This window comes from Lonchura striata, chromosome 4 (assembly GCF_046129695.1).
Source record: "Lonchura striata isolate bLonStr1 chromosome 4, bLonStr1.mat, whole genome shotgun sequence".
Lineage (NCBI taxonomy): Eukaryota > Metazoa > Chordata > Aves > Passeriformes > Estrildidae > Lonchura > Lonchura striata.
In genome coordinates, this window is record NC_134606.1 from 3313492 (window position 1) to 3340213 (window position 26722).

The window sequence follows — 26722 nt, forward strand, 5'->3', positions numbered from 1 at the left end:
TCTCTAGATGTGGCTGGTGCAATCCCTTCCTGCCTGTGCATCAAGAAACTGAGAGTGTCCTCTCCTGACTTGCTTTTATCGTTAATTCTTCCAAGTGGGAAAGATTATCCTTGTGAAATTGCAAAAAAAATGTCTTAGAGAAATAAGCAAGAGTGGGTAATTTTCAGATTTTTCTTCCTCCCTCCTTCATCCCCTATAACCCGTGTTTTAAAAATCAGACACAGCAACAATTGACAGCAACGTTTTAGACAGGTTTGTGCATGTATTTGGTACAAACAAACAAAAATATGTGCATTCTGTTTCATAGAGCTTACATCAATCTGGCAGAACCTGAAACACAAAACAGAAATACTCCAGCTAATAAATACATCTGGGGATGAAAAATAAAAATCTATACATAAAAAATTCCAACGTTCTGCTAAAGAAAATGTACACTTATATACACGCTGTAAACAATAGTAATGCAACCCAGCTGCAGCCCAGCTCAGGCTGACAGGGACCTTCCTTCCCTCATGGACTTGGGAGAGTCCAGTGACACAAAATCTCATTTTCCACCCCCAACCCTTGATTCCTTGAAGCAGCAAGGTCTGAGAATGCAATTGTGACATGGCGCCAGTGCAATGAGGTGGGATCTGATGGATAACTGAGGTGCAGGTGCTTTGGGGAATGGCCTGCCTGGAAAATTTGCTGGAACAGAGCCATTCCCTCAGCTGGTCCCACCCTTGTGGATCCAGGGGAATCTGTGGGATTGGACTGAATTTACCTCCTGAAAGTCTGAGCCCGTTTTTCCAAACTTGGGAGAGCTTGGAAATGAAGGGATTCAAGGAGAAATGCTCAATTCCAGACACTCAGGTCATATTTCATACAAGATTTTCCTTCCTCCCTGCCAGCAAAGACAGCCCTGTCTCCTCTAAATGAAGCTCTGCATGAGCAGCCTCAGAGTCCAGTCCTGGCACTGCTTCTGATGCAAGATGCCAAATGAAAGGGGGGCAAAAACCAAGTATTTTGCCTGAATGCAGCACAGCAGAGCTCAAGGCTTTCCTACAGCATCTTCCAGGGCATCTCTTGGGGCCAGATCAAATACAGTGAGTAACTGAGCCAGAATTTGGGCATTTATATGTGTGTGAGATGTGTGTACTTAAACAGATTTTATTTTCTCCCTTGTAGGTCTGTAAAGACTTGGGATGGAGAGGCAGCAAACCTCCAGACTAATATTTTTTTTTTCCTTCTCAAAAAGCTTTCAAGGGGCTGGAGGCTGTAAATATAAATATTTCAGTATTTGAAAAAAGAAAAAAATATATTGAAAAGATCAGGGAGAAGAGTAATAGCAGCTCATTTATGGGAATGCACTGCTTGCCAGCATTTGCTAAATGTTCATTTATAGAGGGATGTTTGCCCATTTGTAGGAGAATGCCTGGTATTTTGGGAATGACACATTTATATAAACACAGTGAAGTGTGTATGTCTGTCTGTCTGGTCATGGATGTCCTCTCCCTGGTCCTTTCTCTGCCACACCCCCAGTGCCTCCCATCAGGATCCCAAAAACACCCAGGAAAACAGTGGCAGCTGCAGTCCTCACACTAAAAAGTGACTTTTTGTTCCACCCCATCATCACTGTAAGGTCTCATTTCCCTTCAAAACCAAATAAAAAGGGGAAAAAAAAGTATTTTCCCACAGAACTTCCCATGGGGTGAAGTCCCCTGCTTTGGTAGGGCAGAGATGGCAACCTCAGGCTGGTTTTGCAGAGCTGTGGCTGTGAGTCTGGGTTCAGTGTAAGGGCTGGGATTTGCTGCTGGGAGGAAAATACCTGGACAAAATCTGCTGGTATTTGTGCAATAATTGCTCCAGTTTGTCCTGCATCAAGTAAAGGGTGTTGAGACAGAGCCAACTCCAGGTATTTTGTCTCAATATGCACTGCACAAAAGAGTAAAAAAAAAAAAAAAATCCAACTTCCCTCCTGTTCTGTTTTCCTTTAAAGCAGATCAGAAAATCAGAAAGAAAGATGACATTCTCCTTGCTGTGCCTGGCAGCCTTTAATCTTCCTTTGGCAGCCACCCTTAGTGGGACAAGCTGGATGTGCTGCAGGCACTTCCATGAAAGGTTCCTCATGGGTTTGAGGGGCAGTGCTGATGTGGAGTGTTTCCACCCAGGACACGTTCAGTGCCATGTTTCCACCCCTCAGGACTTCCCATTCCTGTTCTTTAGTTCCCTGGCTTGAGGCACTTCATCTCAAATCTGTCCTCTACCTCCTTCACCTACGTGTCTCCTGCTTGTGGCTTAACCTGATCGCTGCTTGGGGCTCATTATCTGAAATTTGATTAAACCACTCTGAATTTTGAATCCAGTGCCTGCAATCCATAGCTAAGTAGAGTTTGGGTGACCATTTCCTGAGCTGCCTGGTCAAGGTGGGCTTGCCGTGGCTTCAGCTCCTTGAGTTTCCTGGAGGAGGCCATGGTGCCCTCCCGAGGGTTGCTCACACTCTGGGACTGTGAGCAGGGAAAAATCCCACTCTAATTGTCATTCCTTGTGACACAACCAAGGCAATCGTTGGCAGCCACCAAACGTTTGATGCATCAAGCATGTGGGAAGTCCCTTGGGAGAAGGATCCTGAGTGTGACCCTGACTGGAGAGGAGATCCCTCTAGTTTAAGGAGCTCCAACTGCACCTCAGCTCCACCTCAGCTTGGACTCTATGGGCAGTAGAAATGCAAACTTCCCAACTCAGCCATCCCACCTTTCCTGAGCCAAACACAGGCTGGCTGAGGACCCACATTACAGAATCACAGATCATTATGTTTGGGAAAGTCCTCTCGGATCATGGAATTCAACCATCAACCCAGCACCGCCATCAAACCATCTCCTCCAGGGCCACATTCGCACGTCTTTTGAACACTCCCAGGGATGGTGACTCCACCACTGCCCTGGGAAGTCTGGTCCAGTGCCTGACCACCCTTTGAATGAAGAAATTCTTCCTAATATCCAGCCTAAATCTTCCCTGGCACAACTTGAGGCCATTTCCTGTTGTCCTGAGTGAAGCCCCTGGGATGCATTTTTTGTGGTTTTTTTTGAGAAAAACGAGAGCAAAGAAGGGGACAGGAAGGTCTGGGGATGACTGACACCAAAAGGGGCTGGTTTCTCTGTGTGCCACAGATGGATGCTCACTCAAGCAAGGTGGGTTGCAAGTGTTTCACTGGAAAGTGAAATGCAAAATGCTTCACAGGATGGAATTAGAGGAGAGAGACCTGCACACCCCCTGGCAACAGCGCACACATCTGGAATACTCCTCTGGCCTAAAACCAGGTGATGTGGAAGGGCCAAAGCTGTGGCCACTGCTGAGATGATGACTGAGAGCTGGGATCCCTCCACCTTGCTTGGGAATTCCCCAGTCTGCTCTCCCTCCAAAGCCAAGGCCTCGTCTGGATGTCCTGTTCAGGACCTCCAAGCTCCCAACCCACCCACATAAAGGATCAGCTGCCAGCCACTGCTTGGCAGTGTCCTTCCTGGGTGCTGCCTCTGGATGGAAACATGACCACATGTACTAAGGCAGGGTCGGCAACTTTTGGGGTTCAATCTTTCCATTAGATTTCACTGTGGTGTTTTTAAGGCAAAGGAGACATCCTGGTTTCCCTTAATTGCACAGCTTCTTCCAAAGCCAAAGCCAACCATCCACCAGAGGAGACAGCTCTTGCCCTAAGGTCATATCCACACCTTCTCCTCCTGCTGTGGCTTGTTAGAATGGGATATGCCATTGGCTCTAATTGGAGGAACCCACAATCCCACAGAAGGGGCTGAGCTCCGCGCGGGGGATGCTTGGACAACCTTTGGGCAACTGCATTTAATACCTGACTGCTGCTTCCAGCCTGCCTGACAGACCCACAGGTGGTATCCCTCCATGTTTCTTCTGGATACCTCTAAAGAAACCATCGACACTGCCCCAGAGGCTTCAAATATCTGTTTCTCTCAGCCCACAGCAGTCTGTTAAGTCATGGGTTTGGAAGTCGATGGTTTCCGTGAAATCATGAGGGATCCCAATGGAGACAGACTCCACCTCTGTCTTGTAGGTGGCTGTGGCCCCCCCTTTACTGGAGCCACCCCGGATTTTGTTAGAAAGGCTGTTCATCTTCTCCTTCAGCTGGGTGGATGCTGGTTTCTGGAAAGGGGTGAGCATTTTCCAGCCCTTGAAGCTGAGCGTTCGCCTCTTACTGGCTCTCTCCTGGAAGGAGGAGTTAAATATGAAGGAGCTGTTCAGGGTGTTAATCCTGGGCCTTAGGTCTGTCTCTGAGTCCTGCACGGAGCTGTTGATGGAGGCCCCTCTCCAGTGGTGGTCGTAGACCCTCCAGATGGGCCGTCGGCGCCGGTGGCACTGGCACTTGAGCAGGCGGATGAACGCGCGCTTGAACTCCTTGCTGGAGCACGGGTAGATGATGGGGTTCACGCAGCTGTTGAAGTATCCCAGCCAGAAGATGATCTTGAAGACAATTTCCGAGGGCTTCAGGGAAGGGAAGAAAGAACCTTGGGAGAGATTGAGAGGGATATGGTTAGAGGAAGTGGAAGGATGTGGCAGAGTAAGGTGATAAGGGTGGCGGTCAGTGCAGTCTGGAAGAGGTGAGATGTGTCGAAAAGGCTGATGGTGTGGTGGTGGTGAGAGCCTGGAATATGTTTCTTAGAGAAATTGTGTCTCCTCACCTTTGGAACTGTCCAAGGCCAGGTTGGATGGGGTTTGGGGAAACCTGGCCTAGTGGAATATGACTTTCAGGTAATTTACTGCCTCCAGACTTACAGACTTCAGCATAAAAGTATGGCCACAGTCCTGTCACCTGCAGTGAGAGAAGAGCAGCACCCCTTCACCTCCTCCTCTCGTGTATTTTGGGTCTTCAGTGCCACATATCCTCTGTTCAGATTCTGTGGTGAAGCTAAGGGGGGCTGTTAAAGTGGGCTCAGAAAACATCCACTGCCCCAAAGCTTGTCCTTGATATTTTAAAACACTTTCGTCCACCCCGTCCCTCCTTAGGTTTTTCCTGGTGTTTTTGTCAGTGAAAAAGCTGGACACACATTTTTACTGAGCCAGAAGATGTCAGTGTTGCTCCCACATGGCTTCAGAACAGCATTCCCCACTTGGATCCGAAATAACTTTCTGACTCAGCCTTAATTTCTTTTAATTTTAGCTCCAGATGACAAATCATGGCACCATGTGACTGAGCATTAATTTGTGTTTTAGTAAATAACATTAACTCCTGATATCATTATTATTTTTCTAAGCCTGGCGTCAAAACAGTAAAACAGGTGCCAGGAGCCAGAAATTAATGACTGATACTACATAAAAGCTCCCTGGGCTATTTGCTGGAGAAAAACCATCCTCCAGGGAACTCAGAGAACTGGTTTCAGCAAAGCTTTTGTACACCCATCCCTAAAAAGTGGAGAAATTCCAGCCAGACTCAACATTAGGTACGTGGGCAGCTCCATCACGGGTATGTGGGAGAAGACAGACACATCCCAGCATTTTATGGTGGTTGGGCAGGCAAAGCAGATTAAATATCTGCTGAAGGGCCCACCCAAGGCAGGCAGGAGCTCAGGCTGGCTGTCAGGAACAAGGACAGTGAGCAGGACTGACATCTCTGTGCTGGGAAGCCTCAGAGCCTTCCTGGAAATGAAAGTTTGCAGCTGGATGAGCAGCTGCTGGTGGTGCAGCCAGTGGCTTTGAATGGAGCAATGATTAAGGAATGATTTGGGTTGGAAGGGATGTGAAAGATCATCTCCTCCCAAACCCCCTGCCATGGGCAGGGACACCTCCCACTGTCCCAGGTTGCTCCAAGCCCTGTCCAACCTGGTCTTGGACACTTCCAGGGATCCAGGGGAAGCCACAGCTTCTCTGGGCACCCTGTGCCAGGACCTCTGCACCCTCACAGGGAACAATTCCTGCCCACTATCCCATCTAACCCTGTCCTCTGGCAGTTTGAAGCCATTCCCACTCATCCTGTCACTCCATAAATAGTCTCTCACCATCTTCCCTGTCAGCTCCCTTAACACAGGGGTCACTTCTGTCGAGGCAACGACCCCACCTTGGTTGTTTTAGATCAAAGGAGTTTATCCTCTTGGGGACAGTGCTGAGATCTCCAGGTTGGCTCTGGGTTGCTGGAATCAGTTTTGATTTTAACCTCATCAGAAACACCTCCCTGAGTGACAGCCAGGAGCTTTGAAGACCCTAGTAGTGCTGGAGCCATCCCCCTTTGCCTTCCATACAACATCTCCAGTCTTCATCCCACCATGGCTTTGAGCATCCCCCTTTTTCACAGTGCCCCCAGCTCACCCCCCGGACCTACAGGAACCATGGATGTGTCAGGAAATGGGACCTAGGAAGATGAAGGACTTCACTGAACATGCAATCCTGCTTAATCCCTTGTCAGGGAGAGCCTTCCTGCCTCAGTTTCCCATCAGAGAAAGGGTTAATTACCACAAACTCTTCACAGTGTTGCTGTGAACCTGTTTGCTCTGGGTTCTCAGAGGAGTTGCAGCTCCGTGGAGCTTTTTTTTAGCTTTGAGAGAGAGGAAAAGAAAACAAAAAACTATGGTAACAAAGCAAATAAAAGAAGGGTCTCTTTTTAAATTCAATTGGTAATTACTGTTTGAGCCAGGCTACTTAAGAGATTGGTGCTTGCCTAAACAGCCTGATGGTTGCTAAAATAATAATTTCTATCTGATGTTTAGCAGTTCAAGGCACAATGCAGTTTCTGTAGTACGTGCTTTGTCTTTTGCATCCAGATAGAAAACGCAAATTGAAAAGGAAAAGAAGCTATGAATTCTCTGAATTTTAACTCTGGCTGGTTTTCACCCAGCGAGAACCTTGTGTGCATATGAAGACAAGGAGCCCATTAGCATCCTCATTACCATGCAAATAAGCATGCCCCTTGGAAGGGACGTGTCCTGAGTGCATCCACAGTTTCCTCATTTTCTCTCGCTGGGATGAACAGAACTGGGCAGGGAATCCCCAGAACAGCTCCTCTGCACATGCTGGAGCATCAAAATATTCTGATGGGCACTGGGAAGCTGCACATATGAGGATTTGAGGGGTTTTTTTTAGGTAATGTTTTAAAAAAAATCGAAGAAATTAGCTCTTGCTTTCATATACTCGAATATGCAACAACACCTTGAGAGTTTTTGGGCTGGGCTTTGTGACATTTTCTATATAAATAAGTGAAAGTCAGTACTAAGTGATGGACACTTGAAGAGCTCAGGAAGCACAGAAGGATGTGTCCAAGGTCCAGAAATGTCAGTAAAAGATCAGGAATAGCAACACAGAGTGAAGGACCAGCACCTCAGTCTGTTATCTCGGTGTAAGAGCAATTTTTGGTGATCTGGCCCCAGGAGCATCAAGGCCAGTACAGGGCAACATCAAAGAACAGGAAACATTATTTCTGTAGGATCTGTGTCACAATCCAACAGGAAACCTGGTCTTGTGTAAAGAGGAGCTGTCAAAATCAGCCCTCTGGGCACCTCTTCTGGGCATCCAGCTCAGCACCTCATGGGGTGAGGGAGGAGGAGATGGTGACACCCACCTTAGGGACATCCATCAGAATTAATAATAATAATAATAATAATAATAATAATAATAATAATAATAATGCTGGGGTCTTAACAATCCATTTGGGGACTTTATTCCTTCCACTGTTTTATGAAAAGATCATCCCACATCTTGCAAGATCTGAATCTGACAGAGCTGGGTCAGGGCAAAGGCTGTATGTCCTGTTGTCACCCTAAATAATTACATTCAGGACCATTCAGAAATTAAGAAGCCTGCATGTGAGCTCAGGAAAAGCCTGCTTGCACCTTGCAAAGTGACTGAAGTTACAGACTAAACATGATCTGAAGACTGAACTTCAGTTTTTTGGGGATGCAAAAGTCGAGCCAATAAAGTATGTGCTCATATATATATTTTAAATTACTTGTTAATGTCACCATGCTCATATTTGGGGAAAACCAGGCAGGTAAAAATCTCTGGAGCCATGGGCATACTTCCCAAAACTGTGATGCTCTGTGGTGGGTGGCAGTGGATGCAATCTGCCCTCCAAGTATCTAAACACAGATCCCATTTTTTTAAGGTTGCTTGAGCTAACACAATCTCATGATCTCTCCTCGCCTGCCCTTCTCCACCCTGCCCTCCCCATGACTCACTGGAAGGTGATATCACTTGGATTGTTCTGAGAGTTGCTGGTCCCAGTGTTCAGCGGTCCAAAAAATAAAGCAAAACAAGAAAAAAAAAAAAAAAAAGACAAATGCACCGATGCAAATGGAGCCAGTCCAATCTAAATTCTGGCCCTGGCTCTCAGTGTACAGCCAGAATTCATGAGCAGGCTGAGTTGGCAAGGGCATCTTTGTTGTAAAAGGTCCCCACTTTGCAGCCTGTCCTGAATAGTCCATGGAGCAGGAATGCTGCAGACATGGCAGCAGGTGGGAGGAAAAAAGGGACAAAGTTGTGTCCCAGTGCTGCCCCAAATTGGAAATGCAAGGACCAGCAGGACTGTTCAACACTGATAAAGGTGTTGCTGTTGCTTAGTGTGGGCTTTGTATCAGCAAAAAAATAGCTTTTGGAGAGCTGGACCTTACAGGTGTCATCACAGGAGAGGGAAGGTGAAACCTTCCACTGGAGGTGGCAGGTGAACAGCTAAGAAGACCATGGTTCATCTCACAGGAGGTTGCTCAGCTGTGGATGTCCCTTCAAGCTAGATGTAAAAATTGATTGGACAAAATAATGGAAAATTAAAAAAAAAAAAAAAATTACCAGTGAGTGAACCACTCTGTTTCTGAGCTAGGAAGCTCCAGAAATCCATATGCAGGATTAGAACTGTGGTGGGGACAGGTGTGTCATCACCTGAGCTTCTCCTGCATGTGGCCCTAAATGTTCAGGGGGGCATTGAGGACTGCCTTGGGAGGTATCAGAGCAGCAAGTCAAAAGAATTGCAGCTGGTAGAGAAAAAGCCCTGGCATAGGAGGTACCACAGCTGCTCACTGTGGGTCCTCCTGGACGAAGGAAGTCAGGGAATCATGGAATGATTTGGGCTGGGAGGGATCATAAAGCCCATTTCATTCCACACTTCCACTGTCCCAGGTGGCTCCAAGCCCCATCCAGCCTGGCCTTGGACACTTGCAGGGATCCAGGAGCAGCCACAGCTTCTCTGGGCACCCTGTGCCAGGGCCTGCCACCCTCATACTCAAAAACCTTTTCCTTGTATGCAACCTAAATCGACCCTCACTCTCTTCCTTATTTTTTTTTTCTTACTCTCACAAAGTAAATTAATGAAATCTACTCCAAAATAATCATGAGCTGCCCCTTTCTGCTCAATACCCAGCTAGTATCTCTCCTTGCCAGCTCCTTCCTAGACCCCCATGATGGACAACCTCCCTGATGCAGCTGCCAAGCCATGCAGAACGGGCTGGATTTCAGCAAGGACTTCTCTCAGTGTGTGGGACTTAGATTCTGACTGCTCTTTCCTGACCTTCTCCTCCTTTCTCTACCTCCACTGGGTATTTGTAGGCATGTCAGGGTCCCTAGAGGGTTAACACCTCCTTGGTGTGTCTTGGAGTGATCAGGGAGTTCACTGCCCTGCTAGGATGGATCCAAGAGCTGCTTGGCCTGGGGAGGAGGACAGCATGTTCACAGCCACTCAAGCATTTTCCCTGGAGGACGATGGCATTGGGATATCGGGTGGAATTCCTCAGGCCTGTCAGCCCTCCAGCCAACCCCATAAACAATGTCACAGATAAGCAGCAGCTTCCCAGTGAAAGCCCCAGTGAGCTGCCTGCTGTCTCTCTGCTGCCTGCACGTCCAACTTCTGCATCCTGGTCTGGCCCAAAGAGGAGCAGGGAGAAGCCACCACTCCCCTGGCCACTGCTGACCTTCTAGGCAGTGTTTTGTCCCAAGTCATGGTTGGACAGTTGCTCCTGGAGAGCCCCTGGCCATGCCAAACCTGGTGTGTGTCCTAGTGGGGAGGGAGGGAAGCTTTAGGTGTGATGGAGATCAGGGAAACGTTTGTCTGGCAGGTTGTAAAGGGAGGAGAAACCAGTCAAAGGCTCTAAAAAACACCAACACTCTCAAGCAGGAGCTCAAATTTGAGGTCTGAGTGTGGTTTGTATGTCAGGAAAAGGAGGGTAATGAATCAGAGCCTTGTTCTGGTCACTCACTGTCAAATTCATGGCCCCCAAACCTGTCTCACAACATTTAAGAGTATGGACTTAGTGATGCCCCAAAACTTTTGTCTAAGGTGCTGCACATCAGTAGGACTTTGACCAAAACTGCCCTTTATTCCCCTCAAATATTGGAGATCTTCTCAGAGTAATCCTGGGAATTCGGACCACTGGTGTGAGAAATTGATGTGAGGATGTTTCTGAGGCATCAAATTTCCTGAAAAGTGTGGCTTTTGTGTGAATCACCTGGGGCTCCTCTGACAGTCACTGGCTTAGAGGGCAGATTTTGTGGTGAGAGCAGAGTGATCCAGCTCATCCTGAGTGTCAGTTACCGGGCAGATGGATCACAGCAGGTTTCAGATGACTGGACTCAGCCTCCTGGCTCATGGGCAACCACATCACACATCCAAGGTTATTCCTGATGGATTTCACCCTCAGTGTCATGATCATCTGGTGGTCTGATGCTCTCTGAGAAGTTGCCAAAGCTTCCCACGCACCAGTTTCTCCTGTATGTGGGACAGGACTTTGATCACAGGAAAAATTTCACCAGTGGAAGGTGAAGTGAAAAGCCACACAGGTTCATCTACACTGATCCCTGACAGAAGCTTCACAAGTAATTTCAAGAATTGTGCATAGTGCTAATTTGCTTAGCGTGGTCCAGCCAGACTCCTCCAGATGAATTTGGTCCAGGGAACAATTTGCTCCAGAGCCCACCCTCAAAAGAATATAAGGAATTGGCTTTGCAGCCCCCCAGCATTGCCCCAGCAGACTCTGCTCCCTTAACCACCTCCAGATGTCCTGGTGCCACATCACAGGGCATGGCATGCAGAGCCTCTGCTCCACACTGCACATCCAGGCTGGTGGGCTGCCACACAGCCCACAACCCCCTGCCCTGCCAGAGATCCCAAATTTCACAAGACAGGCTTTGGACAAGATCCTGTGAAGAATTTACTCTGCTCTCCTCTGCTCTCCAGCTCTTGCTCCAGAGGCTTGAAATCATAAACTGGCTTTTTTTTTTTTTTTTTTCTTTTTTTTTTTTTTTTTTTTTTGACAGTGTAGCTGCTCTTAGTTAGTTTGATTCCTGAGCAAGTTGTAGCTAAACTTGTAATTTGCTGGATATTTGCTGGGAATGTGCTTTTTTGATATGATTATAGACAGGTGAGGGGGATAGAGAGTTTTAAAATATCATAATATATATATGAAACAAAATGTAAGTTTTAGAGCAGAAACAAGTTATTCATCTTTACCTTCTTCCTTCCTCTTCATAAATTTAAGTAAAATTTTGTAATTAGTCTGCGTTGCAGACTCCAAGTAATTAGTTATTAAGTTAAAAGTAAAAATAATTTGTGCCATTTATTAATTAAATAGTTTAACCTTAAAAGACCTTATAACAAAAAATAGTCAACCATTTTGTACCTTGTTAATAAAGGTAGTTAATAAAAGACTAGTTAATAAATCTGTAGTTAACAAAATATAGTTAATAAAATACATCTGTAAAACATAGTTAATAAAATAAGTCTGTAGTTTATAAAAGACTACAGAACTCACTGCCGTGAAACTATAACATAGATAAGAAAAAACAAACACCTAAGTCTAAACACAAACTGTCATCTCAAGTACCTTCAATCCCAACCTTAATAAAAGTAAAAAAAAGAAACCAAAAACCAACAAGGGTTGGTTCAATCAAAGAAGGTTCAATCATACAATCAGGGAAGGTTTGGGTTGGAAGGGATCTGAAAGGTCACTTAAATTCCACCCCCTGCCATGGCAGGGACACCTCCCACTGTCCCAGGTGGCTCCAAGCCCTGTCCAGCCTGGCCTTGGACACTTCCAGGGATCCAGGGGCAGCCACAGCTTCTCTGGGCACTCTGTGCCAGGGTCTCAGCACCCTCACGGGGAACAATTTATTTTAATACCCAATTTAAACCTACTCTCTTTCAATGTGAATCCATCTCCCTTTTCCTGTCACTCCATGATTTTGTAAATAGTCTCTCCATCTTTCTCGTATTCTCCCTTCAGGTGCTGGAAGGCCACAGTTAGGTGACTCCAAAGCCTTCTCTCCTCCAGGCTAAATAATCCAAATCATCTTATGTACCACCTTTCTTGGGAGGGCACTGACCCTTCACCTGGGGACTCACAGCTGAAATCATCCTCAGCAAATCCCCGGAATGTCATTTCATCCATTGCATCCTCCTTCCAAAGACCTGGATGTCCCATGCACAAAACCTTCTTGCCCTGCAAGGAATACATTCCATCTTTCATGAGGGATCTCTAAAGAAGAAAGTCATGTTTTAAACAAAGGAATAACTCTGGAATTGTGGTCTGGTACTGCAGAGGGGTTGATACCAAGGTCTGTACAGAGAAATTACCTGTGACACAGAGTGGATACCACCAAAAGAAGCTCTGAGTGATTGTCTGACTGGATTTCTCCAAGGTTTTCCATATGGTTTTCCACAGTCTCCTGGAGAAATGGATGCATATTGGTCTGGAAAAGTGGTCTGTGCAGTGGGTGGGGAATTGGCTGACAGGGGACACCCAGGGAGAGGTGGTAAAAAGCTTCTTCCCAAACAGGAGACCTGTCACCAGTGGGATCAATATCACTCCCAACGCTGTTCAGCATCTCTGTAAGTGAGCTGGATGATGGGATCAGGTGTATCCTGATGAATTTTCCTGACGATACTGATGCCTTGTGAAGGCTGACCTAGAACTGAGACTAGATGGAGTTAAAGAATAAAGTAGGGATTTATTAGAAGGATCTCCTCCATGGATCCATCTTGAGCAGCACAAGAGCCCAGCCAGGATGAACCAAAATGGTCGCAAAATGCACGACTGCTCACGGGGTCTCTCACTGGGATCAGTTCTGATACATTTGCATCTTGGAGTTCATTGTCCAATTCCAGTTTTAGGTTATGAAGTCCCATCCTTCTTGTTTTTCTCTCTTCATTCCACGTTGTTTGTGCTCTTGGGGCTGAGATTTGGATCATTTGTCCTTGGTCCCCAGCTGGAGAAGGAATTGTTTTGTCTCCCTACTCTGTGAAAAGACCTCACCATCCCCTGATATGAAGCTCAGAACTGCACAGTAAAGCAGCACAGAATCTGAAAAATAGAAAAGCCAAAACCTGAGGCATCAATACCAAAGAGAATGAGGAAATGGACACTTCAGGAGCGGGGGCCACCCTGCAGGAAGACCTGCATCAACATGAGCATCACCAGCAGAGATGAAGAAGGAATTGTGCCACTCTTCTCAGTGTGTTCAGTTTTGGTCCCCACCAGGCAAAAGAGATGTGGGCAGGCAGGACAGAGTCCAGAGAGTGGCCAGGAAGATGATCCAAGCACTGGGGAGCTGCCATGAGAGGAAAAGCTGAGAGAACTAAGCTTGCTAAGTTCTTGAGAAAAGAAGGCTGAGGGGGTGGTTTTATCACTGTGTAGCTACCAAGAAATTGTGGCTCTTTTTTTAGAAGGAGTCACCTGGAAAAGATGAGGAGTCATGAGTGCAAGTTATCCCTAGGGATATCCCTATTGCACACAATTTTTTGCCATGACATCCATCAGAATAATTTGCCCAGGGAAGTGATGGATTCCACTTTTAAGATTCAGCTGGACATGATGCTGGACCATCTTGTGCAGATTGAGCTTTTGCCAAGAAAAGTTGGACCAGATGGTCATTCGGGTCCCTTCTAACCCAATATTCTGTGATTCCACAAGTTTTTCCTGCTTCTTGATTTTTAACAGGAACTCTGTGGACTCTACCCAGGCAGTATGAGGCAGAGGGAAGGGAGAGAAATTCTGAAACCAGACCTGGGCTTGGGTACTGCAAACCAAACTCTTTATTAAATCTTTTAAATTGTTAAGGCAATGCTTTCATGGTAGAATCACAGAATGGTTTGGGTTGGTAGGGACCTTGAAGACCATCTAATTCCAACCCATACCCTCAAATCATGCTGCCTTGTTAATTCACTTCAGCACTGTCCTGAAATAGCCTTTTTAGCTGCTTGTTTCATCCTCCAAGAAGAAGGCCTGGGCAGAAGATTCAGGGCACAGATAGTGCTGAATAAAGCATGGTCAACAGGAAAATGGACTTTGAAATTAATCACAAAATTAAAAGGGAGACAAAGATGTAGGCGTTTGACATCTGACTTTTAGTAGACTCCCTTAAAGGTAATATTTTTTGCAGCGTTCCTTATGCTTGGGAAAGATAGATGTGTGTCCAACTCCCTGCTCCTTGATTCACAAATAATAGCCTGACTCCAGCCCCAGAGGGGAGCTTAAAACAAATATTAGAATCATGAGACTCAGCAAAAGGACATAAATAAAATTAAAAAAAAAAAAGGACAAAATTGTCCAGTCTGGCAAATCCAAAGGGAGATGTCAGGAAGGTTCTTATTTACCAGATGCAAATGAAGAAAAAAGGAAAAAAAAGAGTCTCCTGAGAGAAGGAAAAAGTCAGGGAAACCGAGTTGCATGTCAAGAGCTCTTGTCCTGCTGTCTGAGCAGGAAGGAGACTGGAATCCATGTGCTGATGTTGGATTGAGCACGGCTGAGATCCGTGCTGGGATGGTTCACCAGAGGAAACACGCTTGGGGCAGCCTTTAAAAAGAAAATTTCCATCTGGCTCTGGACCTGAATGAACACAATGGCCTTGTGGGGTTGCTAAGCTCCCTCCAGGGCAGTGCAGAGCTTGCTCTGAGAGGAGCATTCCCAGGGCTCTCCGTTCTCCAAACTGGAGCATCCTGAGCATGTGCTGTGCCCAAGCCTGGGAATCTCTTCCCTGAGCACACTGTGGGGAAGCACAGCCAGGATGACCAGGCTGGAGAAGGAAAACATTTACAGACAAGCTGACTCGCTGCCTTCTCAGCAGGAATAAGCCACAGGTAGAATGTCTCATGGGCTAAAGTCCAACAATAGGCATTGACTTTACAGGGACAATGATGAGATGAGGGGAAATGTTCTTGAACTGAAAGAGGAGCGATTTAGATGAGTTACCAGGAAGAAATTCTTTGCTCAGAAGGTGGGGAGGCTCTGGAACCACTTGCCCAGAGAAGCTGTGGGCTGCTCCTTCCCTGGAAGTGTCCAAGGCGAGGTTGGATGGGGCTTGGAGCAACCTGGGACAGTGAAAGGTGTCCCTGCCCATGGCCAGGACTAGAATAAGAACTTTCAGGTCCTTTCCAACCCAACCTGTTCTGTGATTCTGACAAACTATTAAACCTCAAATTTTTTGCTGTCTGGATCTCGTCTACTCTAGTTTTCCTTGAACCATTTACCAGGCCTTCATGGACTGTCAGGATCTGGAGAGCACAGTTTTGGAATCACCATTCCAGACTACTCCTTGCATTTATTGACAGTGGTACTTTGTGGTGAGCCCTCCAGTTGCCTTCTGCTGTTCAACTCCTTTTTAACACCTTCCTTAAACTTCCCTTTGCAAGGAACTGTGGTTCTTTGGTGGTTTCTGCAAATACAAGTCTGGCTTTCACTCACCTCCAGGATAAAATATCTCTTTTCTATCAAACTGCCTCCTACATTCTGCTCAGAAACATTGGGAATGTGTATTTTTTTCCCAAATGAAAAGGTAAGCTTGGGAAACCCTGTGGAAAAGGAATGGAGGGGAATGATTCTCAAGCAAGCCATTCAAGTCTTGGAAAAACCACTGTGTTTGCTGGGTTGGACCCAAGACTACTCTTTGTTTTTCCAACTCAGAAGTTCTTTTCTCTGCACTTGGTTTTCTAAGAATGTGAACTCACCCGCCCCGTCCTGTTTACAAGCTCGTAAATATGTAGATCAGATTTGGCTGCAGGGTAGGCCTTGGAAGGGCTGAATCCTGCTGGGAACACATGGCATTTTATGTACAGCGAGGCCAGATCTGCACTGCACAGAGGAAAAAGGCAATTTTTCATTGGGACCAACCCAGCTCAGGGGAAAAAAAAAAATTGTACCCAACGCAAAACGTGCAAATCCCGACTACAATTTGAAGCTCGGGGTGAGCAGAACTCACTGGGGCAGGTGAGTGTGGCCAGCACCCCAACACAGGTGACACCTCTAGTCTGGAAGGACCAAAGAGTGGGCCACGGTGGTGGCTGATGGCTGGGAATGCTGTGGAGAACGTCGGGATGTCAGCGTTGGGAAAACACGATATCGAGAGGAAGTGTGGGAGCTTCCTCGGCACATTTCCACCGTGCCAGCCCCGAGGGCTTTTCTGTTTGTACCAGAGCTGGGCAGACAGGACGTCACCGGCCGTGGAGCCTGGCTGCAGCCCGTGTCCCCTCCCAACATCGCCAGCTCTGATGGATGCTGGACAGCATCCTCCAGAGAGACGCACTGTGGCGTCACGGAGGAAAGGGTGGGGGGAAAAAAAAGGATGGGGGAGGTGGATATTTTCAGCTCTGACAAAAAATTGTGGCTGGTTTCGCAGGCTCAGGAGGGGTCATTCAAGACCAGTCAGCCAACTTCTTATTTCTTTTCAGGCTTGGAGGGGAAAATCCTCCAACGCCTGCCCTGTTTCCGCACACGGCTCCAAGGCACAGCCCTTTTGGATTTAGCTTGCATGGAAAAATCCATGGTTTCTCATCATTCACTTTCTCTTTCTTGATGTTTTTTCCTGTGATAAGAAGGGAAACTAAAACCCCAAACCATATTTCCGTCTTTGGCCCCCAACCTGGAAATATCAGGGGAGATAGGAAAGAGTTGTTCTGTCTCTCCCCAGCCCTGAAAGACATTTGTCAGCTGATATGAAGCTCTAATCACACTGCACTTCAAAAAGAGACATTTTTCCCCCTCTCAGAAAACAATGGGTCAGTGGAACTGAGCTCCAAAAATACATCAGGAGTGGTGAGATAACAACATCCTCATCACTCCCAACAGTTCCTGAAGCCCTTAACTTGAAGGGATAAATTCTCTTGTTAAATGCTGCACTGATTGCCTGTGGGGGACCCCTCTGACTTGGTCCTTTCCCTCATCTCCACAGGGAAGGTCACACCTGTCTGTGTGACCACAGAATCGTGGAATGGTTTGGGTTTGGAGGGACCTTAAAGATCATCTCATTCCAACCCCCTGCCATGGGCAGGGATGCCACCACTAGAGCAGGTTGCTCTTCTCTGGTTATTCAGCAGTGATGCACTTAAGCCATGTATTTTGGCACAAGAGGCAAAAATTGTCTGCCTGGTTGTCTTTTCCATAGAGATGAGCCTGGGACAAGCACAGAGATGATGCTGGGAAGGACCAAGAAATGTGGAAGCAGACAAACCATCCCATCACAGTGGTTTTGTACAAGCTTTACAGCCACAGGGAGTTTTAAGGAGGTATTTCAGGAGAGGGAATGCAAAAACCAGGCTGCATTTGCCTGGTTTAAATTCCTGCACAGGGTGATGGGATCTCTGCTGAGGAGAGAAGAGTGTCTCAAAGTGTCTCATTATGATACTGAGGCTCTCTCTCCACTGACATGCTCCCTGCTCCATCTCAGCCTTATCCCTATTTATTTTTTAATTTCTGAATTTGAAAGAAAAGGATGAAGATTTGCATTCCATTTTCATGGCACTTTGGGTACTGCCCATGAGATTCTGTCTGCCTCTCTTTCACCTTTTCCTTGGATAAACAATTCTCTTTGCTCCCATGCTCCTCACTCACTGCTCAGAAATATCAGACATGGCACGTGGGGTACTCTCCCTGCCTTGATATAGCCTTGATTCTTAATTAGCTCTTGGATATTCAAATTTTGCGTGTTTACTTCTCATTCCAGGCAAGAGACTCTAGGTAGGTTTCCAAACTCTCCTTTTATAAAGTGCTGCTTTTGTGGGTAGCCCTTATAAAGAAAGGAATCATCCCAGGAAATTATTAACTTCTCTTTTTTCCATCATCACCAACTAGTTCCTTGAATTGCCACCTCCCTCTTTGGTCACTTTGGTGTGTTCTGATTTCAAGGGAACAAAAAACCCATGCCATATATGACTGGCTCTGCTTGTGCACTTCCCCCAGCAGTGCTGTCTAAAATCTGGGGGGATCCTGGGGGATACTGGGGGGCACTGGGGGGGGTCCCCAGGGTGTCTTGGTCGGAAGATCTCTGTTCAGTCCCCTCTTTGTGTGATGCATTTAAGGCTGGGTAAGGAGACTCTACTCTTGCTGTGAGGCAGGACTGAGCTTGCCTTCAATGCAGATCCCCTACAAATTTCCTCCAGATACCCAAAACACTGAAAAGAGCAAATTCCCTAGTAACTGAAGCCATCTGGCTCAGACAACACTGCTGACCTGCTACTTCAATATTATCAACCTGTTCATAATTAAATATCCTGTACTACTGTGTGAAGCTGAGCCGTGTGATGATCCCTAGCACAAAGGTTGTGGCACAGATTTCAGAGGTTGTTACACACTGAACTCTCATTAAACTCACGAGCATTAATCATGAAAATATCTTCTGAACATGAGAGTTCCCAGGATCAACTCCATACATTAGCAATAATGTCTGTTCTGGATCAGTATTTGTGCTCAATGTGAACAGCAGCACGTTTCAAATATTTTGGTTAAATGATTCATTGGAGGAATGTTTTTTTCCTTCCAGGAACAAGCTGATGACTTGCTCTTACACTCACCTCCCTTACAGAATGGCTGTCAGGGCTGTTGGCAAAAACACAGGTGTGATTCACCTAGGAGCAACATGTCACAGAGAATTTATAATAATAACTCACGCTCAGATCAGAAAATGCCAAGAACGAGAGCAGGTGAACCAGACCAAGAAAGACTGAAAAATGGAGGTTACTCATATGGAAAATCATGTCCCTTTTCTGTGCCCACAGAGCAGAAAAGGAGCCAAGGAGACAGAAAATGCTCAGAGGAGCTCTACAAAGAAACACAAAGGTCTGGAAAACTCAACTTAGACTATGAGGTTAAAGGGTTTTGGTATATTTGTATTACACAGGAGAAACTGAAGTGATTTGCTCACACTTCATGGTGAAATACAGGAAAAGCTGTTCCTGACAGCAAACTTGTCTTTAATCTGGCCAACGGTAGAAAAATTTAATGGCTTGAAGTTCTAGCTGATAAATTTACTCTGGGAAGAAAGCAGCCATTTGTAATAGCAAGGATATAAAACAATTGGGAAAAACATAATTGGAGGCAGGGATTCTCCATTATTTGCAGTCCTGAGTTAATGCTGAGTGTCTCTTCAGGGAGGAAAATTGTCTTTGAGTTATGGAGGAGTTGAAAAAATTACTGAATGAGGTGCTTAGGGCAGCAGGTGTCTGTGAATCACTGCAGGCAGTCAGAGCAGTCCTTCCAAACCTTGGAACTCCATCCCAAAGCGTGGTGGGTCTTGAATATAAAAGAGTTGTAAAAATTATCCTGACACAGAGAACTTCAGACATGATAAGGGCAAGAACTATTTAAGAAACTGCTTTTCTGCTCCAGAAATGTCTTTAATTAGGAATAGCAGTGACCTTTATTCCCTGCTGTAAGATCTTTCCTGGTGTTCCACACGTGTGCTGTGATGTCTGCATTTCTGTGCACTTCATTGCACTTGGAGGCACTGACAGTGAGTCAAGCATCTGTGTCAGGGGGTTTAATTTGAGCATAATGAAGGTTTTGCTTGTTGGGGGATCATGTCAGCATTTAATTAATGATACTGAACTGCACTGTTGGTATTTGAGAGCAGTGCTCTCACGTCCAGACTTAATATCCTTTGGTGTGCCAATAATTACCCAGAGCAAGCAAAGCTGGGAAGAAACAAGCACTGCAGGGGCTTTCTGGGCCCTTCCTCACAAAGAAAGCTGCTGCCACTCACTGACAGAGGTGTCAAGAACTGCAAGGACCTTGTGAATGCCACGAGCAGGGCCCTGAGCCAGCTGGGAGCAGTGGTTCAGGTCCCAGCAATGTCAAAGCTCTTTTTTTTTTTTTTTTTTTTTTTTTTTTTTTTTTTTGTTCTGCTGAGGAAATCAATGTGTGACATTTAGAGCACTGGATATTTGGAAGAAATTTCTCTCTTTGTTGGTGGTGAGGCCTTGGCACAGGTTGCCCAGAGAAGCTGTGGCTGCCTCTGGATCCCTGGAAGTGCCCACGGACAGGTTGGATGGGGCTTGAAGCACCCTGGGCTAGTGGAAGGTGTTCCTGCTCATGGTGGCAGAGGGTGGAACTGGATGATGTTTGAGGTCCTTTCCAACCCAAACCATTCTGTGGTGATTCTGTGAGATGCTAAAAGTGTCCTGCAGCTCTGGGGACAGCTGTGGGGAGCAGCCTGGGCTGTCCCCATGGTGTTGGATGTCTGACTCCTTGTAGCTGTGGGACACACAGCTCACCTGGGAATAGTTCTAAGGACCCTCCAAGGAGATGGAAAAGTAGATGTATTAATGGAAAACATATTGAAAAAGAGCTTTTCTGTCAACATGCCTTTCTCCTGATGTGTGAGCTCTCCCCTCTCAATCCAGCAGAATATGGATAACCAAGATCGAGAGAAGTAAAAACCCTCAAACAAGCAGAAGACTTATTATAAATAAACATTTCCCTTCTTCTCAAACCTAATGCTTTTTCTGGGGACACTCTTTGAAGATCCCCATCAGAATATTCTCTGCTCCCTGTCGGGGCAAGGGAACATCACCTGCCAGTGACTCACCCCTGTGCTTTCCTCCCTGTGGTGACATCTCCCTCTCAGGGACAGATGCCAAAGGGCACGAGCTCATCCCTGGCCATGCCCCAAAGAAGAAAACCAACTTCGGGGCAGCCCTGCCTGCAAGCAGCTGGAAAACTCTGCCAGTGGCATTGAGCCCTGCAAGTTCCAGCACTGGGGGCTGGGAGCTTTTCCATCCCAGTACTTCTTCTGATAGGTAGGGGGATCACCTTGTTTCTCCATTCCCTCCACAGGATTCCTCTCCCTGAGGTGTTCCCCCCTGTGACTTGGGTGGGGTGAACATCCCCTGGGCCTCTCCCTGCAAGGTGTAAAGGAAATCCTTGAGGGATGGTTCTTTCTTTCCAAAACAAAATTAATATTCAGAAAGAATTAAAATACAAAGGTAACCCTGACAGATTGGCCAGGATGCCAATTATGAGATATAGAAGAGATGGGCTAAAAGCCTGAATGTGAAGGTGGAAAAGCAGTGCCTGGGAAGCAGGTCAGCACAAGGCTAGGAGAAAAAGAGATGGCTCTTTTTCAGGAAATATCTTCACAAGCACTGCAGGCCAGCAAACATTCCTCGGTGCCAGCTCTCCAGCTGGAGCTGCAGTGCCAGACTCATCCTGGATGGCTGGAAAGGGGATACAGAAAGCCCTCAGAAACCACACAGATTGTTGGAGTTCGGGATGCTGAGAATTTCAGACTTTCTGTGCTGACAGGCACTGACCCCAGGAGAACTCTGCATTGACCTGAGGCCGTGGAGAAGCTTCCAAAATGGAATGATAGAACTGGGATTGTGGGTGTGGAGTTTGATTACAAGTGTGTAACAGGGTGAAAAACTTACAGTTTAAAGTTTTAGAATATAGTAATATATATAAAGCAAGATGGAGGTTTCAGGGAAGAAGCTGGTCCTTCACCTTCTTCTCCATGGGTTTGGGTGGTTTTGTGTAATTGGATAAAAAAAGTCCACATTGTGGGCACGGGTGGTTGGGTTAAAAGTAAAAATAATTTAGGTGTCATTTCTTAATTGGACAGTTTATCCTTAAAAGGTCTTGTAGAGAGAGAGAGATAGGGCTCCATTTTTAGTTTGTTAGAGTGAAGTGCTGTAGAACTCAGGGTTTGTGAGGCTGTGACAGAGATAAGAGCTAATCAACAACAGATTGCTGAGCTGAGGAGCCAGCTGCAGCTCTGAGGGGCTTTGCAAAGCCTCATCTGGCCATGTGTCCTGCTGTCTCCAAGCCACCATGCTGGGGATGCCTTTAATAAATGCAGTTTATTTATTTTATCAGTGCACCTGGATGTTGGGCTAAGCCTGATGGCACGCAGAGCCACCTTCTGCCATCTGCCTCCAGAGGAGAGCACACAAGTGCCCTGATCCCAGCTCTTCCACTTGCACATGCCAATGGATGCCACTCCCAATTATTTATCAGTCCACACAGCATCAGGGGGATGCTGTGGTCTGAATTCCAGAGTGCATGACCCAAGGAGGTGAGGACCAGGGTAGGAATTACTGCTTGCAGGCACACATCTCTTCTGCTGTATAAAAACCCCATTGCTTTTCTCACTGAACCAAGCTCGTAAAACCTGTCTGTGCCTCTGTGTGTGTTGGGGTGAAAAAAAAGGTGTCTGGGCTCCTGTTCCTGGATATGAGCCCAAATCAGAGAGCATTTGAGGCTTGGCACCTCTGCCTTTAACCTTGGATATCTTGAGGTGATGCTTTCCCTTGAACCCCTGAGTGTTTTTGGATCCTCCTGTTACACGTGGAAGGCCCAAATCCCTTCACTCCACAGACGAATTTTCCACAAACATGGGGCTTATTTTGTTCCAAACTGCACACAGCCATGTGGCTGCCCAGTGATGAATTTCTAGGGATGAGTGTTTCCAGGTGGATTTCTTTTTTTCTACTCTCCTCTCAGCTCAAAGGCTCAGATTAGCTGAGCTGTGCTTGCCCATGTCTGATAACATCTTTAATACCTCTTAAAAGTGGCTACAAAATATCAGTACCCTGCCCAATTCCATTAAACCCACATCTGAGGAGAAAAGGAGGAGCTCCTTGTCAGGTCTGAAATTGAGCCTGGAGTCATCCTGGACCCAAATAAAATCTCTTCTGCAAAGCAAAGCTGCAAGCTGTTGAACAGATGTGGCCTTATCCATGCACAGGGGAGAACATGGACAGATGAAAGGCTGACATGTCAGTCCTGACCTGGTGAAGGACTGGGAATGTCAGCTCAGAGTCCTTCCTTGATAACAAACACCCATTTAAAACAGGGACAGGCTCTAGGGATGCCAGCTGTGTTCTCAGAGAGTTGGAAGGGTGAGGATGCTGGAAGGATGAAAGGTGTGTGTTGTGTGTATGGGAATCTGGGATAAAAAAAGTCACTTATGAGGTTGGGGCAATGGGGCTGTTGGGAAAGAGGAGGCAGCAAGGGCTGAAGTATTAATCAGGAATTGAAATTTGGGTGAATTTATGTTACACACTCTATACTTGCACTGCTGTAGGATGGAAAAACTTTTCCCTCAGTGAGAACCCATTCAGAACTGACTTGTAGTGATGCAGATTCTGCCTGGATTACACGAAGCAGCAAAAGCAGATTTGCACACTGCAATCGGTTTTCTAACATCAGGACAGCCAGAAACCCCCACGTAACAGAAATACTCCACCACATGCTCATTGACCTGTGGTCAAGGGAGGGACAAGATAATCTTTTAACACAGTTCCCATCCCCAATAATCTACATTTCCACAAAGCCAGTGGCCCAAATCCTTGTGATTTTAATGTGACGGAATTGTTAAGAGATGGAATGAGATGGAATTGTTAAGACTTGGTTCTTTTGCAGAATGTGTCAACCCATGCTCAGGAACAGAGCAACCTGGACATCCAGATGCGTGGTTTGGGGGGAATTTCAATGTTTGATATTTGTCTATTTTCAAAGAAAAAACTCAAAAAACAACCCAGCAACAATAAAAAAAAATCTATGAAAATTTCTGAGGAATTATGAATTAAAAAAAAATAATTCATAGAACCTGCAGTGCATGCTGTTGTCTAAAAGGGATTCATGGGAACCTGACAGCTACCAGCTGACATGGAAACACTTGTAAATCCATGGACAAAACCATGGCAACAGTCCACCACCACTAGATGGATCTGCACTGTGGGACAGCCTGCTGTCTCTTCTTTCCCAAGCTTCCATAGCCACCGAGTACAGAAAATGCAAAGTCCTTGGCAAAGCACATCCCCTGGGCTTTCCCTGGACTGAGCCACACAGGAGCTCAGGCAATGGAAATCCTGCAGTCCTTGGAATTTGTGGATCTGGCTATCTGGAGTGTCCTAAAGTCCTCCAAATTACCATACTTGTAGCCGGAAGCCTTGAAGCAGGAGAAAATCCTTTCTGGAGCCAGGATGCTCAGGGCTTCCAGGTTCCTGGCGTTGGATCCAGGAGTCAATCCCGGGTTAGCCCGGAGCTGCCAAGGTTTCACTCTGATGGCTGCATGGTAAGAAAGCCATGGAAACTTGGCATGGAAGGGCTGCCCTGGAGCTACGAGGAGTGATTGAAGTGGAGGCTGTTCAACCTGGGATGTTTCCGCTCGGTTTTCCAACTGGCGCTTCCCAACGGAATCCTCCTTGGCTGGCCAGCATCCAGACCAGCTACGTGGGAATCTCGTAAATTCTGCATAAATGTTTCACCCACTTTGGGCCACTGCACTCAGGAGAGTGGCAAGTGCTTTGCAGATGTGCAGAAGGATGAGTCCATGCCCCAGATATTACAGCAAGAAGATCAAAAGTGACCGGTTTGCATTTATTGCTGGCTCTGGATTGACACTGGACCTTCTGGAATAACTCATCAATGAAGGAGAAAGGGAGAGATTGCACAGATGGATCTGTTCTCCATTCCTACTTTAACCTCTGCTTAATTCCCACTTTAACATCTGCTTAATGAATTTTCTTTTTTTTTCCTTTTTTACATATATAACACATCACTTCCCAGCAATTTCATGCAAGAGATGCAATCAATCACCTAGCAGGCAGCTAAACCACCAATTTTGGAGCTGGAATAGCCATTTTCAGGGTTTGAAAATGCAAATAGAGGCAGGTTTGTGCTTTGCAGCAGCGTGGATGCCACCAGACATTTCAGCCCTGCACTCCTGGCTGCTGGAAAAGCCAACACTTCCCTCCCCAGCCAGGCTGCATGGAGAGCACCAAATTGGCCACTGATTTGGAAGAACAGGAATGCTGCAAGCAATGGCAAATTGAGTCTTTTATTTTTTTAGTCTCTAATGAGAACGGAGGACAAAATATTTCCACTCAGACAATTTCACCTTCTGTTGGAAGGAAGTTCTTTTAGTTATTGGAGATGGTCAAATAATGCCTGGGAAAATGGATGCTTCCAGGGATGGGGAAACCACAGCTTCTCTGGGCTGCCTGTGCCAGGGCCTCACCACCCTCACTGTAAAAAATTTTGTCTTTAAATCCAATCTTAGCCTATTCTTTTTTAGTTTAAAACTATTGCCCCTTGTCCTGTCATTACAGGCCCTGGTAAAGAGCCTTTCTCCATATTTCTTAAAAGCCCCCTTTAGGCACTGGAAGAGGCTCTGGGGCCTTTCTGGAGCTTTCCTTTCTCCAGGTGAGTACCCGCAGCTCTTCCAGCCTGGCTCCAGCCCTTGGAGCAGCTCCATGGCCTCCTCTGGATTTGCTCCAGCATCTCCACATCTTCCTGCTGTTGGCCCCAAGGCTGGAACATCTCTGTTGGTGGGGTCTCACCTGCAGAATCCCCCTCCCCTGCTGCCCACGCTGGGGGATCAGCCCAGGATGCCACTGGCTTCCCAGGCTGTGGACACACATTGCTGGCTCGTGTCCACTGGTTCCTCCAGCAGCACCCCAAGGGCTGCTCTCCCTCCATCCCCCAGCCTGTACTGACATCCTGCCCTGCCCTGCCACAAGATGAAGGAGTTGGGTGACATAAAATATTCCCCTGGGTGACAAATCAATCCAGAGTCCACTAAAGAACTCTGCCCTCAGGGAAAGAAGATGTGTTGGACCAGCTGGGAGGTTGCTCCCTGGAGGAGACCCTGGGGTGAATGTGGTCTGTGCCCTCCTCACACGTCCTCCTGGAACATCCATGGTCCTTTGTTGTTCTTTTGGACCTCCTGATGGAAGAAAGAGGCCTGCTATCAATTAGGGCTGTGAGACAGCTGGTTATAATCTCCTCTTTGATGTCCTGGCACTGAGAAATCCCTGGAAGTTCCCACTGAGAGAGAGGAAACAGCCCAAGTTACGGACTGGCCCTGCAGCCTGGGAATCTCCCAGGTCATGAACCTGCCCTTGTTCCTGCTCTTCTGGGGTGCTGCTGTCCCAGCTCTGGCCAGCTTGAGGAGGTTTGGGTGATACCATCCATGCCCAGAGCACCAGAGAGGGATTGGGAGGTCACACTGGGAAGGATTTGTCCCTGTGCCTGATCCTGACTCAGTGCCATAAATTTATTGGTGGCCTCTCTCCTTCACATATTGGAGGAGGCAAAAACAAATTTTCATGTGCAGAAAACTCATTGAATTATTTTTGCCAAAGCAGATGAGAGAGAAAGAAAGAATTTGGAAAACATAGGCAAAGTTTCAATATTGGAACTTTTCTATGCAAAACTTTTCTTTTTGGGGTAGGGAGGAACACACATGTCAAAGTACTTGATATTAAAATTTTCTTGTATTTAAGTTTACAAACCAAACCAACCTAATCAAAACTCAAGAGGAAATAGGACATTATGGGTAATTTTGAAAAAGAGAGTTTAATTTTCTTTTGGCCCAACTGTCCCCTCAGTAGATTCTAAATCTGTTGATAAAGGACCATTATGAGCCTTCTGGATCTCCCCTGGGTGCTTCCACATCCTCATTTTCCAACTTTTCATTGAAAATATCGACATTTTAATGCTTGATATTCTTCTGTGCATCTGCTGTGGAGCACTCGAGG

The 26722-nt window shown here is 46.5% G+C and overlaps 1 protein-coding gene across 1 annotated transcript in view; it reads right to left on the minus strand.

The window, feature by feature from the left end:
* Window positions 1–242: 242 nt before the first annotated feature.
* ADRA1D (adrenoceptor alpha 1D) overlaps window positions 243–26722 on the minus strand; it is a 41925-nt gene continuing 15445 nt past the window's right edge. Inside the window, exon 2 of the mRNA XM_021535756.3 lies at window positions 243–4511. Coding sequence (XP_021391431.1) covers window positions 3943–4511 — 569 coding nt within the window. The 3' untranslated portion in view covers window positions 243–3942. The remainder of the gene's footprint in view (window positions 4512–26722) is intronic.